Source organism: Arachis hypogaea, chromosome 2 (assembly GCF_003086295.3).
Source record: "Arachis hypogaea cultivar Tifrunner chromosome 2, arahy.Tifrunner.gnm2.J5K5, whole genome shotgun sequence".
Lineage (NCBI taxonomy): Eukaryota > Viridiplantae > Streptophyta > Magnoliopsida > Fabales > Fabaceae > Arachis > Arachis hypogaea.
The window spans coordinates 41,212,619-41,226,430 of NC_092037.1; the positions used below are offsets into that span (position 1 = coordinate 41,212,619).

The 13,812-nt window shown below is 38.1% G+C and overlaps 1 protein-coding gene across 3 annotated transcripts; it reads left to right on the forward strand.

The window, feature by feature from the left end:
• Positions 1–8,304: 8,304 nt before the first annotated feature.
• LOC112724411 (elongation factor G-1, mitochondrial) lies at positions 8,305–13,595 on the forward strand. 3 transcript variants are annotated; one of them, XM_072217241.1, is made up of 9 exons: positions 8,305–8,828; positions 9,125–9,183; positions 9,684–9,793; positions 9,876–9,950; positions 11,035–11,510; positions 11,624–11,724; positions 11,820–11,880; positions 12,097–12,176; positions 12,276–12,416. In XM_072217241.1, exons 5-9 carry the CDS (start codon positions 11,250–11,252, stop codon positions 12,310–12,312), a joined length of 540 nt encoding a protein of 179 aa, XP_072073342.1. In that variant the 5' UTR covers positions 8,305–8,828; positions 9,125–9,183; positions 9,684–9,793; positions 9,876–9,950; positions 11,035–11,249; the 3' UTR covers positions 12,313–12,416. The 3 variants fall into 3 exon arrangements, with proteins under 3 accessions (XP_072073342.1, XP_072073339.1, XP_072073335.1); XM_072217238.1 differs by lacking the exon at positions 12,097–12,176 and having other exon boundaries at positions 8,308–8,828; positions 11,015–11,510; positions 12,276–13,595; XM_072217234.1 differs by lacking the exon at positions 12,097–12,176 and having other exon boundaries at positions 8,308–8,828; positions 12,276–13,595.
• Positions 13,596–13,812: the final 217 nt, after the last annotated feature.

A 13,812-nucleotide genomic window follows, 5' to 3' on the forward strand; every position in this document is an offset into this window, starting at 1 on the left:
TCTCTGAGGTTGAATTACTGCTTTGGAATTGTCCTCCAAAAGAATCTTATGCATGCATACTGTAGGGCTGATGCCTTTCAAGTCATCAATGGTCCATCCTAAGGCATCCTTGTGAGCTCTGAGAACATCAAGAAGCTCTCCTTCTTCTTTCTTTGTCAAAGCTGAATTGATGATCACTGGGAGGCTTTCTGAAGTGCCAAGAAATGCATATTTGAGATGAGAAGGTAATGGCTTCAATTCTTGCTTTTGCACCTCTTCTTTCTTGCTTAGTTCCACTTCTTTGTTTATGAAAGCCTCAGCCACATGTTCCTCTATTGTTTCTTGATTATCTTCTTCCTGCTCATGCTGATCAATGTCTAACATTTCTTCCACCAGGCTCTCTATCATGTCCACCCTCAAATGATCTTCTTTCTCTGGGGGGTGATGCATTGACTTAAAAACATTGATGATCATTTGCTCATTATGTACTCTGAAAATCATTTCTCCTTTTTCCACATCAATAATGGCTCTTGCAGTTGCTAGAAATGGTCTGCCCAAGATAATTGAATTGTTGCCTTCCTCATCGGTATCTAGGATTACAAAGTCTGCAGGGAAGATAAACTCTCCAACCTTTACTAGCAAATTTTCCACAATTCCATTCGGTGTCTTGATTGATCTGTCTGCCATGACTAGTGACATCCTGGTGGGTTTGAGCTCTTCTATGGCCAACTTCTTCATCATGGACAAGAGCATTAAGTTGATACTAGCTCCAAGATCACAAAGAGCTTTGTCCAAAGATAGTTTGCCTATAGTGCATGACACTACAAAACTCCCTGGATCCTTGAGTTTTGGTGGGATTCCCTTTTGGAGCACGGCACTACATTCCTCACTAAGCATCACCGTTTCCTTCTCATTCCAATCTCTTTTCTTGTTGATGAGCTCCTTTAAGAACTTGGCATATAAGGGCATTTGCTCCAAAGCCTCTGCCAAAGGTATGTTAATCTCTAGCTTCTTGAAAGTCTCAAGAAATTTGTGGAAGTGCTGATCCTTTGTTTCCTTGTGAAATCTCTGTGGATAAGGCAATGGTGATGTTGAGCTCTTCTCCACTTGATGTTGTTTTGGGATTGGTTCCTCCAAGATCTTCTTTCCTTTCTTCAAATTCTGTGGTTTGTTGTCTTCCTCTGTGAGTTTTTCTGGAGCATTCTTGCTTATCTTGCCTTTGTTGATGGCTTCATCATTCTTTGTTGGCTCAGTGTCATTCTCCATAAGCTTCTTTGTTGCTCCTTGGTTGCCATCCACTAACACTTTTCCACTTCTTAGTTGCACGACCTTGCATTCCTCCTTTGGGTTGGGAATGGTGTCACTAGGTAGTGAACTTGATAGTTTTTCAACAGAAATCTTCTTGGAGATTTGTCCAATCTGCCTCTCTAGGTTCTTCATGGAGGCTTCTTGATTCTTGGTTGTCAATTCTTGGCTCTTCATTAGTTTCTCCATGAGCAACTCTAGATTGGTGATTCTCTGTGAGTCTTGTGTGATGGGTTGATTTTAGGGTGTTGATGGATGAAGATAAGTGTTTTGGTTAGTTGGGTGGTTATTTGGTGGGTATTGGTTAGAATTTGGGTAGTTGTTTTGTGGTTTTCTGTATGAGTTTTGGTTAGTGTTTGGCTGGGGGTTATGGTTTGTGTTTTTCCAATTGTTCTGGCCTGTGTTTCTTTGCCATGGTTGTTGGTTTTGATTATGATTGTCTCCCCATCTGAGGTTGGGATGGTTCTTCCAAGATGGATTGTAAGTATCACCATAGACTTCATTTGTTCCAGGATTTTGGTTGTGCATGTATTGGACTTGCTCTTGTTGTTTCTCTTCTTGAGTTTCTTCACTTTGCACCCAAGTGGTTAGAGGTTGGCTTGTGGTGTTCACTGCTGCCACTTGCAAGCCATCAATTCTCTTAGCCATTTGCTCAAATTGTTGTTGAATCTGCTGTTGCATCATCTTGTTTTGAGCTAAAATTGAATCAACTCCTTCCAACTCCATTACTCCTCTTCTCTGTGATGGTTGGCGTTGTCTTTGATGAGCAAAGAAATATTGGTTGTTGGCCACCATATCAATGAGGTTTTGAGCTTCCTCTGTGGTCTTCATGAGTTGTAATGAGCCTCCGGCAGAGTGATCAAGAGCTTCTTGAGCTTTAAGAGTGAGTCCCTCATAGAAGTTTTGCAACTTATCCCACTCAGTGAACATCTCTGGTGGACATTTCCTCAATAAAGCCTTATATCTCTCCCATGCTTCATATAAGTTCTCGGCCTCCAATTGAGTGAATGTTTGAACCTCAGTCTTCAGCCTTAAGATTCTTTGAGGTGGATAGAATTTGGCAAGGAACTTGCTCACCAAGTCATCCCAAGTGTTGATGCTTTCTTTTGGAAAGGTCTCTAGCCATTGAGTGGCTTTATCTCTGAGAGAAAATGGGAAGAGCAGCAACTTGTAGCTATCAGGAGGTACACCATTTGTTTTCACTGTGTCACAGATTCTCAAGAAAGTGGACAGATGTTGATTTGGATCCTCCAAAGGCCCTCCTCCAAAAGAACAATTGTTTTGAACCAGAGTGATGAGTTGTGACTTGAGTTCAAAATTGTTTGCATTGACATTGGGAGGAAGAATGCTACTCCCACAATGCCTAGCATTTGCAAATGTGTATGAAGCCAAGACTCTTCTCTGTTGTTGATTATTGTTGGCTCCTTCTCCTGGTTGATTGGTATCTCCTTCCATCTCGTGGAATTCCTCCTCAGATTCTTCTTCTCCAATAATGTTCTTCCCTCTTTCGGCTCTTCTTATTCTCCGAAGAGTCCTTTGATCAATTTCAGAGATGATAGGGGAAGATCTTCCTATACCTGACATACAAACACACAACAATAAACACACAAACCCAGAAAGCCAATGAAACTTCAATCTATAGCTAGAATGAAGGTTTAGTTAGTTTAAGCAAAAATTCAAACAGTTAGTGTGTTAGTAAGAATTAGGATAACAGAAAAGAAAAATGTTTAATCTAGACCTCCACTTCACTTAATCATTGTCAATCTATTTCAATCCCCGGCAACGGCGCCAAAAACTTGATGTGTGGAAAACGATCCAACACAAAACTCACCGGCAAGTGTACCGGGTCGCATCAAGTAATAATAACTCACATGAGTGAGGTCGATCCCACAGGGATTGAAGGATTGAGCAATTTTAGTTTAGTGGGTGATTTAGTCAAGCGAATCAAGTTTTGGTTGAGTGATTTGTGTTTAACAGGAAGTAAATGACAGTAAATGTAAAGGGGGAAGGGAGAAGTGCAGTAAATTAAAGAACAGAATTATAAATTTGCAGAATCTTAAAGAGCAAGAAAGTAAATGACTGAAACTTAAAGTGCAAGAAACTTAAATTGCAATAACTTAAATGGCAAGAAAGATAAATGGCTTGAATATAAAAGGGAATTGAGGAATGGGATTGCAGGATCTAAACAAAGAAGAAGTAAATTGCAACAATTAAGAGAGCAAAAATTAAATCAGAAGCAATAAGCATTCAAACAGAAAGGAAATTAAATGTAGCAGAGATTCACAGAAGAACCTAAGTGAATTTTGATCTCAGGACTCAAGGGCTTAGGGAGCAGAGCCTAAAACCCAATTTCCTTCCCAGATCTGAATTATCTAAGCAATTGACAGAAAATTAAAGAAGAAGCAATAGAAGAACAGAATTGAAATTGAATTATGCAGAAAACAAATTGAAAAGAGTTTGAATGGGAATTGAGACAGAATTTCCTCAATTTCACACACCCAAAACTCAGAAACACAAGAGTAGAATTGCCCAAGTAAGAATGAGGAAGGAGATCAGTCAATTCTCCCTTGATCCTCTTAGCTTTCGGTCAAGTCTCTCAAGAACAATTGCAAAAGCTCAAAAGAAAGTAGAATTCAAAAGTAAAGGTAAAAATCAAAAATGGTAAAAAAGGTCCTAATTACATCAAACTAGCTTCTATTTATACACTTTCTATTCTTGGATTTTGGGATTTGGATGGGCTTTTGATTTAGTGAAGAAATGAATTCAAATGGATTTTTAATTTGAATTTTTGGCCCATTAAAAATCACTCCCAGGAGGCTGCCCTGCCCTTGTGGAGGGTAGGGCAGAAAATTGATGCATGGTGCATGAGATTGGTGCGGCCTTGGTGCGGCTGGTGTGAGTTTGGTGCGGCTTGGTGCTGCCAGGAACGCAAAACGCTGCCCTGCCCGCGCCAAGGGCAGGGCAGAAAATTGTGGTGCGGCCAGATCGAAGAGTTGGTGCGCCAGGTGCTGCCAGGGTCGAAGATTGGTGCGCCAGGGACGAGCGTGGTGCGCCAGGAACGCAAAACGCTGCCCTGCCCGCGCCAAGGGCAGGGCAGAAAGTTGTGGTGCTGCCAGACGCGTGCGTGGTGCTGCCAGACGCGTGCGTGGTGCTGCCAGGGTCGAAGATTGGTGCGCCAGATTGAGGAGTGGTGCGCCAAGGTCATGCGCCAATCCAAATGCTGCCCTGCCCGCGCCAAGGGCAGGGCAGAGTTCCCACATTGCATTCCCGAGTTTGAATCTGGGCGGACGCACGCGCTACAATAATTTCCTTGGTTTCTTGGCACGGCACTCAACCTTAGTCCTTGGCTTCCTCATGGTTCCTTGTTCGAACCTTGTAGCATGCATGGGTGACATTTTCCCTTGAATTTCTTTCCTTGGAGAGCCCGATTCTGCCCTCCACAAGGGCAGGGCAAGGTTCTCTTCCTCTTGGTCCCAAGGCACCATTTTGTGCTCTGCCCTTGTAGTGGGCAGGGCAGAGTTGCCTTCTCTCCTTGGTTTTCTTATGTTGCCCTCCTAGAGGGCAGTCTGCCCTTGTGGAGGGCAATGTTGCCTCCCCCTTAGCATGCGGCACGCTTCTTATTCCTTCGGCCACGCTTTCCTTTCCTTAAGCTACACTTCTTAGGCCACGCTTTTCCTTTTCTTTTCTTTTCTTCACCTATAATAAACCAAAACAACACTCCAAGTATCACTAAATTCAAGAGGCTTATAAATCAATTAAAATTCAATTAAAATTAGCTTAAACCTCATGATTTATCATTAATTTCATGGTGGTTGCTTGATTTAGAGAAGTTATGCATTTTTACTCCAAATCACTTACTTAGGATGCAAGAAAGTGCATAAATGCTAACAAAACAAGTGAAATTAGCTTGAAAAATGGGTATATGATGACTTGTCATCAATTTACTTCTCCTTTTATAATTCTTCTTCTTCTACATCTATTCTCTCTAGTTTAGCATTTAATTCTTGTAATTCTCTACTTTTATGTTGATGCACTTTTATTCTTCCATTTTCCTTTAATGTAATTTGTGTTTTCATGTTCCTTTATTGTTCATTTGATTTGTTGTTGTTAATTCTTTGTAATTAGTTGTTGTTAGATTTTGTTCTTGTTGTTGATTTACTATGCTTTCCTTTTATGCCTTCCAAGTGTTTGATGAAATGCTTGGTTGGATTTTAGAATAGAATTTTATGCTCTTGGCTTAGATAGGTAACTTAGGAACTCTTGAGTTACTAATGTCCAAGTAATTGATGATTGGGATCCATTGACTCTAGTTCTCACTAATTGAATTAATGGAGAGTTAGGACTTATGGACTAGGATTGATATAGCTCATTTGACTTTTCTTTACTACTAGTTAGAGGATGACTTAATTTGATAGATCATTGCCAATTCTCAAGTTGTGGTTAGTGATTAGGATAGAGATCCTTGACCACCAACCCTTGCCAAGACCTTTTTAGCCATTAGTTTACTTCCTTGCCATTTATCTTTCATGTCTCTTATCAAAACCCCAAAACATAACTCATAACCAATAACAAGACACATTATTGCAATTCCTAGGAAGAACGACCCGAGGTTTAAATACATCGGTTTATAGATTTTAGGGGTTTGTTTTAGTGACAAACAAATACTTGTATGAAAGGATTATTGTTGGTTTAGAAACTATACTTGCAACGAGAATTTATTGTGAATTCTAAACCACACAAAAGTCCGCTCATCAAAATGGCACCGTTGCCAGGGAATTGCAATGGTGTTATATTATTGGTTATTATATATATGTAAATAGTGTGAATATGTTTGCTTTTGTTAGTTCTTGCTAGTTTTAGGATTTAATTTTCTTGCTTATTATTTGATTTTATTTTCATTTTTCTCTTGCTATCAGGAATTCTCACCTTGGCTATGAGTTTGGTTATTAACATGTTGTAGGAAATGAGAGCTTCAATGAGAATGTCTATCAAGGATGGGACAATCAAAGGTGGGAGGAGCCATATGCATATTATCAAGCTTCATGGCAACAACCTCCACCAATGCACTATGAAGAAGAGCCATTCTATGATGCACGCCAATCCAATAGCTATAGTGAATCTCCTTGTGACTTTCAAGAACAACCACCATATGCCTATAAGCCATGTCCTCAACATAGCCCTCAACCATACTCACAAGCTTCTTTTCACCAAACACCTCCATATGACCATGACCCATATCCACCTAACCAACAACCTTTTGAGCCATATGAGCCATACATAGAACCACCCGAATTCCAATATCAATACTCCCAAAAACCACCACCTCCACACCCTTACCAAGAAGAACCATTTTCCTATTATGAATCCTTTCTCCAAAACAATGAACTCTCCTATCCATCCCAATCTCTAATGGATGAAACCCTTGGTGTTCTTCTTCAAGGGCAAGATGAAATGAAAAGGGATGTACAACAATTTGTAGCTACCTTGACCGAGGTAGTAAGCTGATTAGCCTCCCAATGCTTGAATATTCAAGGAACTCCCAAAGCTACATGTGAAGAATCCAAGGAAGAACATAGCATGAAGGAGAGATTGAAAACTCCGGTGAAAAATAAGGAATGCCACTTTGTATTAGAACAATTGGAGAAGCCTATGATTATTGAAGAAAAGGAAGAAGTGGTTGAAGACTTAGGAGATGCAGAACCTCCATGGGAATCGAGAACCATAGAACATACCTCCAAGAAGATTGAATTTGTTGTTGAGGAGGAGTGTGCACAACCTCCAAAACAATTCTTGAATGAAGACTTGGAGGGAATGAAGCACGAATTGAGTTCCCTTGGTGACGAAGATCATGCATCCAATTTTCTTGGTGAAGAATCCTTTGAACTTAAAGAACCTTCTCCCGGTGAATTTGAAAGTGATGTGGAGGTAGATTTCTCTCTTCCTCCCATTTATGACTTGAGTGATGGAGAATAGTTAGATGAAATTGAGGAACAAAGAATTGAAAGTGAAGAAGTTTGCGAAGAGATGGAGGTAATCAAGGAAGAACATAAGGGAGTAGAGCTTGCAAGCACATTGGAAACACCTCTCCCCAAGCCATCACCATCCATTCTTTCATTCAAGTTGGTAAATTTCTTATACTTAAGCTTTATTATTCCCCTTGAATATGGTTTGCTTGAGACGGATGGTCAACTTAGAAAAATTTGTGGCTTTAAGAGTAAATGGGAGATGGCTAGTGGTTGGAAACATCATTCTAGGTTCATTATGGTTGCATGTTCAAAGTTTGATTGCAAGGTTTGGTATAGAGCTAGATTGCTTGGGTCTAGAAGGATGTTTGGTCACTTGAATGAGAATTCCAAGACTATGACACTCAAATGGATTAATAATAATCAACATGAAAATGGGTGTCGAAACAAGATATGGGATCCGGGAATACATGAGGATCAAGTTTGGGAGCCCATGGTTTGTGAAGAACTCCATCAAAGCTTGGAGCTATTAATTTTGAATGATGGAGCTTATTGGAGAACCAAGCATTGGTGGAAGTTCCAAGATGAGTTCAAGCACAAGCCGCCTTGATGAGGAGCTCCCCAAAAGTCCAACTTAAGGACAATAAATAAAAGTGCTAGGTGGGAGACACCCCACCACTACAAGAAAAAAGGCATGTTGGCACCCTTTTTTCTTGCCACACTTTTAAAGCGTGCCCAAAAGTGGTCTATGGGCACGCTTTTGCGAGGGTGGCCACTAATTTGTGATTTGGCTACGCTCAAGCGTGGCCATAGAGAGAAATTGGCACGCTTTTATGAGGATGACTACTTTTTTAAAATTTGGCCACGCTTTTTTATTGCCACGCTTGAAAAGCGTGGCCATAATGAAAAATTGGCACGTTTTTAAAGCTTGGCAAAATGGATTCGTTATCGTTACATTTTTAAAGCGTGGCCGTTTCCTCTAATCTTTCGACACGCTTTATAAGCGTGGCCACAAAGTTCCAAAAAAGAAAATTCCGCCCTTCTTAATTCGAAACAAACAGTATACACAACTACCCCCTAACAACACTTCTTCCTTTCTTCGAAACACACCCTTCTCTTCTTTGAAACAATGCCTTAAAAGCGAAAACCCTAACACATAGCTCATCATCCTAACGGCGGCGGCACTCTTCACCTAACATAGAGCTCATCGCCGGTGCTCTCACTCTCTCCCCCAATAACACTCGTTGATCAACCTCGTTCCAACCCTCTCTAGCAACCCCTCCGTAGGTGCCACCTCTGCCGGTGTTCCCTGTGTCGGCGCTCCTTCTGTTTCTCCTGTAAACACCTATCCCTCCTTCGGCGGTGACTCACTCTAGTAAGGCCTCCCTCGGCGCTCACTCTCTATCGCAAACCCTCCGTCGACGCTCACTCTCTCTCGCAAACTCTCAATCGTCACTCCTCCCTCCATGGTTCAGCACCCGCCGTGTTGCCTTCTCCCTCTCTGAAGTCGTCGTGCCGCCGTCTCCATCTCCTTCACTCGTCGCACCTCCGTCAGCCACGTTCAGCGTTCGCAGCACCGTGGTAAATTATCTCTTCAAAATTTTTTTGATCTGATTATTTGTTTTTGAATTTGATTTTTTTGTTTTGATTTTCTTGGTTCATTTTTTTCTGATATTTCTAAATTTATATTTTTTCTAATCTGATATTTGGTTTAGGGTTTTTTGCTATAGAGTAACTTTAGTTAGGTAGGTTATATGCTATTATTTTTGCTATAGAGTAACATGGTAGGGGTACCTTTCCCTGCTTGATTTGTTACGAAGACTGTTTAATATATTTCAATACTTGAATATATTTAATATTTAATATCCAACTTGCAGGACATTCAAGAGGCTCATGGGGCAAATAGTTCCTGTATTTGGTGTTGATTGTGCATCAGGTTCGTCTTTTGTCCTTGCCCTAACCTATTGATGTCTGGAATCCTATATTGTATCTTTATTTATTCAAGATTTAATTAAGGGTCTTGGTAACAAGTGTTAAGGCACTTGCTAAGAATACTATAAGAACAAGTAAATGTTAATTTTTTTTTAATTTTTCTATGCACTTAATGCAAACCAAAACTTTTCTATTTTCTCTCTTAACCAATGCCCATAGGAAACTCTTAAGTTAAATCTTTTAAATTAATTTGTAAGGCTCTAATTGTATAGTTTCATCAAATTTTTAAGGCTTAATTACGCCAGTCCTTCTCAATAGCTGTTAAACATTCTGAATTTCTGATAATTGAGTCTTTTGTTGTTAGCAGTCCCTGCCTATTGATGTAGAGAATGAATTATACTCTATTTTGAACTTAATCTTGTAGTAATATGTTGCCTAAGTTAGTTTTATATTGGCCTTAATACATGTTACTTGTCTAACTTTTTTCCATCCATTGGTTATTAGGAGATACGTTTACTGATGGATCAGTTAAATACACAATGACTTCCATAAATGTTCCTGAACCTGTAATGTCATTAGCTATATAGCCAGTTTCAAAAGATTCTGGAGGGCAAGTAAGTAGTTTCTTTATGTAACACACTGACCACCCTGTCCCAGCTTATCAAGTATTTGATTTTCTTGGTATATCACTTGTAGTTTTCAAAAGCTTTGAATCGCTTCCAGAAAGAGGATCCTACATTCCGTGTTGGTTTAGACCCAGAGAGTGGGCAGGTAATGTTCTATTCTATTTATCTAGATCATAAAAGTGGCAAATTTGTTGTACTTGCAATGACATAGTTTACCTTTATCCAATTACAATAATTACAACTTTAGAAGAGATACTTAATGACAAACTGTTAGCATCAAAGATATAACTCCAAAAAATGTTTAATTGCAATTACAACTTTCATTACCCTATCGTTGGAGCATAGAAATCATGTGAACCAACCTTGCAAGAAATATAATGATTGTGACTCACTCTTGATTAACGTTCTCTCAAACAACAGCATGTTTAAATATGCATAGACCTTGCATGCAAGGCAAGATTAGGGAGTAGGCACTGTTTGAAGAACTGTTTGATCATTACGAGATTCTTTAATTATTTTTCCCCAAGTTTTAACATACTGAATATTACAAGATAAGTATGCCGTTGTAGTCTGTAATTATATATTTTTTGTATTAGGCTCAATAAGTACTTTCTAAAAGATAAAAAAAAAAGTAACTTATATTAATCTTCCAGCAAATTGTTTATTCATAAATTACATTTTGAGAAGTTCCTTTTAATATAAGCGCTTGACAAAAGAGGCATTTTTGTTCATGTTAGTTTTAAACAAATGTATCTCATTTTATATTCTTTTCTGTGTAGTTAGAAATAAAATTAAGTTGATGCATTATTAAAAAATTTTAAAGTTAGTCAAGAAAGTTTTGTTAAATAAAAGGTGTTGTGAATTAATAAACGAAGAAAGTATACATCGTGATTTTCAAACAATGTCATCCAAACTAAATGCATGCCTCTTAGGAACAGAAAATTGCTGGTATTCAAGGGCAATAAAATTTTAGATAGGGATTTTTATTTACTTCCAGACTTCTCCTTGTGTATAAATATCCTTTTTCTTTTCTCAATAAACGTGTAATAATCCTGAGATTTAAAATAAATTGGTTAAAGCCTGCTTCTCTTTGCTGTGGTTCTGGGCTAATGGCTTTCATATGAAGTATCTTACTTTATGATAGCAGCTGATTGTGAATTTGTGATGATCCAACTTATCCCTAATAACCTTTTGTTTCTTGATTCTTAGTGAATTCACTGTGTTTGCAGGTATATTGGACCACTTCCGGCAGGATCATCAACTAAATTCGAATTTGAAAACCTCCTTGTTGGGCAAGCTATTCCATCAGGTTTTATCCCTGCAATTGAAAAAGGTTTTAAGGAAGCCGCCAACTCGTGAGTGAAATTTTCATCATTGACCATGAATGTACTAAAGACCATCGATAAATGTAATGAAGGAATAAGTGAGCATTCAAAAGTAATTTATGGGGACTAAGAATGTAATATTGAGGAAGCCAAAGTTCATTCATTGGAATATTTACAAAATATCAATTTTATTATGCGATTCAGCCATGATAGTATTACAATACTCATTTTATGGTAACGTAATGTTGCTTTCATACAGGAGGGCTTTAATTGGACATCCTGTTGAAAATCTTAGAGTTGTCTTGACAGATGGTGCTACTCATGCTGTTGATTCTAGTGAACTTGCATTTAAGTTGGCTTCTATCTATGCTTTCAGACAGGTTCTTTACAATTCTGTCATCCATATTTTATAACATTTCACATATCATCCTGATAATATTGTCCATGGTTTTGTTTTCATAGTAATGACCATATTCTTTGATATTTGTATCAGTGCTATACAGCTTCCAGGCCAGTTATATTAGAACTTGTTATTCTTGTTGAGCTGAAAGTACCAACAGAATTCCAAGGAGCCGTTGCTGGTGACATTAACAAGTGGGGTTCTTATTTTATTCTATCCTTGTTTCTCTTTCAAATGGATATTTCGATAAATTTTAACAATTACTGATATTTTTTTACCTCGTTAACAGGAGAAAAGGTGTTATTGTTGGCAGTGATCAGGAAGGAGATGACTCTATCATCACTGCCCATGTAAGTGATTAACAAATCCGTGCTAATATTTTTATTGGAAGGTGTTCAAGTATTTTTGTTAGTGTTAATGGGAAGGTTAGCATGCTTATGTCTTTTGGGCATCTAAAATCTGTGCATACTTAACAAAACTAGAATGCTTTTGATGCTTGTTCTGTAAACTTGAGAGCATGCTCTAGGGTTTAACCTTAATGGCTTAACTGGGAATATCTAATGCAGTTTGTCAATTTCAATTCTTATTCCTTTCCCCTCGTGCTATGGTTGTTGATTCAATACAAACTCTTGATCCTATTAACACTGTTAGTAGTTTTCCTTCAACTCTATTAACACTTTTCTTTTTCTATCATTTGCCAATGTATTTAAATTTAACATTTTGTTTTGATTTATGTATTCTCCAGTGGCCAGACAAAAAGGCCAATAATGAGACACTCTTGAAGCTTGCTGGGTTGTTTCAGAGGAATCTTGAGACATTCACCAATCACAAGATTGGCAAGGACAACAAACACACCGAAGAGATTTTGGCAGCTGGACCAGTGTTTTAAAAATGGAGAATGCATGCTGTGTTAAAGTGGGGGTGGCTGGGATTCAAGATTATTATTATTAAGAAATATATATATGGCTTAATAGACATATTATATATATATATATATATATATATATATATATATATATATTGCATTTCTAATAATAATTTTGATTTCATTGGTTTGGTTTTAGGCATATGTAAAGTTGGAGTGTTGTTACATTTATAAATTTTTCACATGAATGGAATTCACTGCTTCTCATTCTACTGTCTCTATTCCTTCTGTTCTTCTCTTTAATTAGTCAGATCATATAAAATTATGTAGTAGAATAGTAAATTTGTTACTCCTACTAAAACGTGGCCATATCCTACAAACCTAGCACGCTTCAAAAGCGTGGACATTGTTTCAGCTATCGGCACTGATAAACCACTATTTTATGATTCATATTGTGTTTGTTGTGTGGTTTTATCAAGTTTTTGCCCACTTATTTGTATGATTTGCATGTATTTACAATTCCTTCAAAAAAATATTCTATGATTGATAACTTGCTTCTTAAAGATCTTTTAGTTATATATATTTTTTTTATCTTTCTTTGAACCATTCGATGCCGTGATCTGTGTGTTAGGTGTTTCAGGCTTCATAGGGCAGGAATGGCGTAAGGAATGAAGAGGAAGCATGCAAAAATGAAGGAACACAAAGAATTGAGGGGATGACCAGCGAGAAGTCACGCGGTCGTATGGATGACGTGAATGCGTAGACGACGCGCACGCGTGGTACGAGAAATGCTGAGTGATGCGAACGCGTGGACGACGCGGCCGTGTCACGTGCGCGATCTGCAGAATTTCAGAAGTCGCTGGCAGAGTTTCTGGGCCGGGTTTCAACCTAGTTTCAGCCCAGAAACACAGATTAGAGGCAGGGAACATGCAGAGACAGAACAACAATTCATTCCGCATAATTTTTAGTTTTTTTTAGATCTGAAATTTCTCCTCCCCTAGGTTTTCTCACTTGAACATTTATAATTAGGATTTTGAAGATTTTGGCTTTACCTTTTGAGAAGAGTCTACCTTCGGTACCAGTCATTATAGCTTGTTATTTATTTTTTATTTACTCTTCCATATTCCTAATTTTTCCAGAAGTTGACATTGGATTATTTTTGGAATTTATTAATACAAGAACTATTTTTATTTTATCATATCTTCCAATATTTTTGGATAATTTTTCCTAATTGATTCCTTTGATTATTATTTATCATATCTTCCAATATTTCCTTTTTTTATTTCGTGAATTTTACAAACATAATGAGTGAGTAGTTCCATAACTTGATTGGGAGATGATTGAAAAGAAACCTTGAGTTGGATTACTCAAGAGAAAAATTGTAATTAGGTTTATTGTTGGATCACCTTCCAGTCAT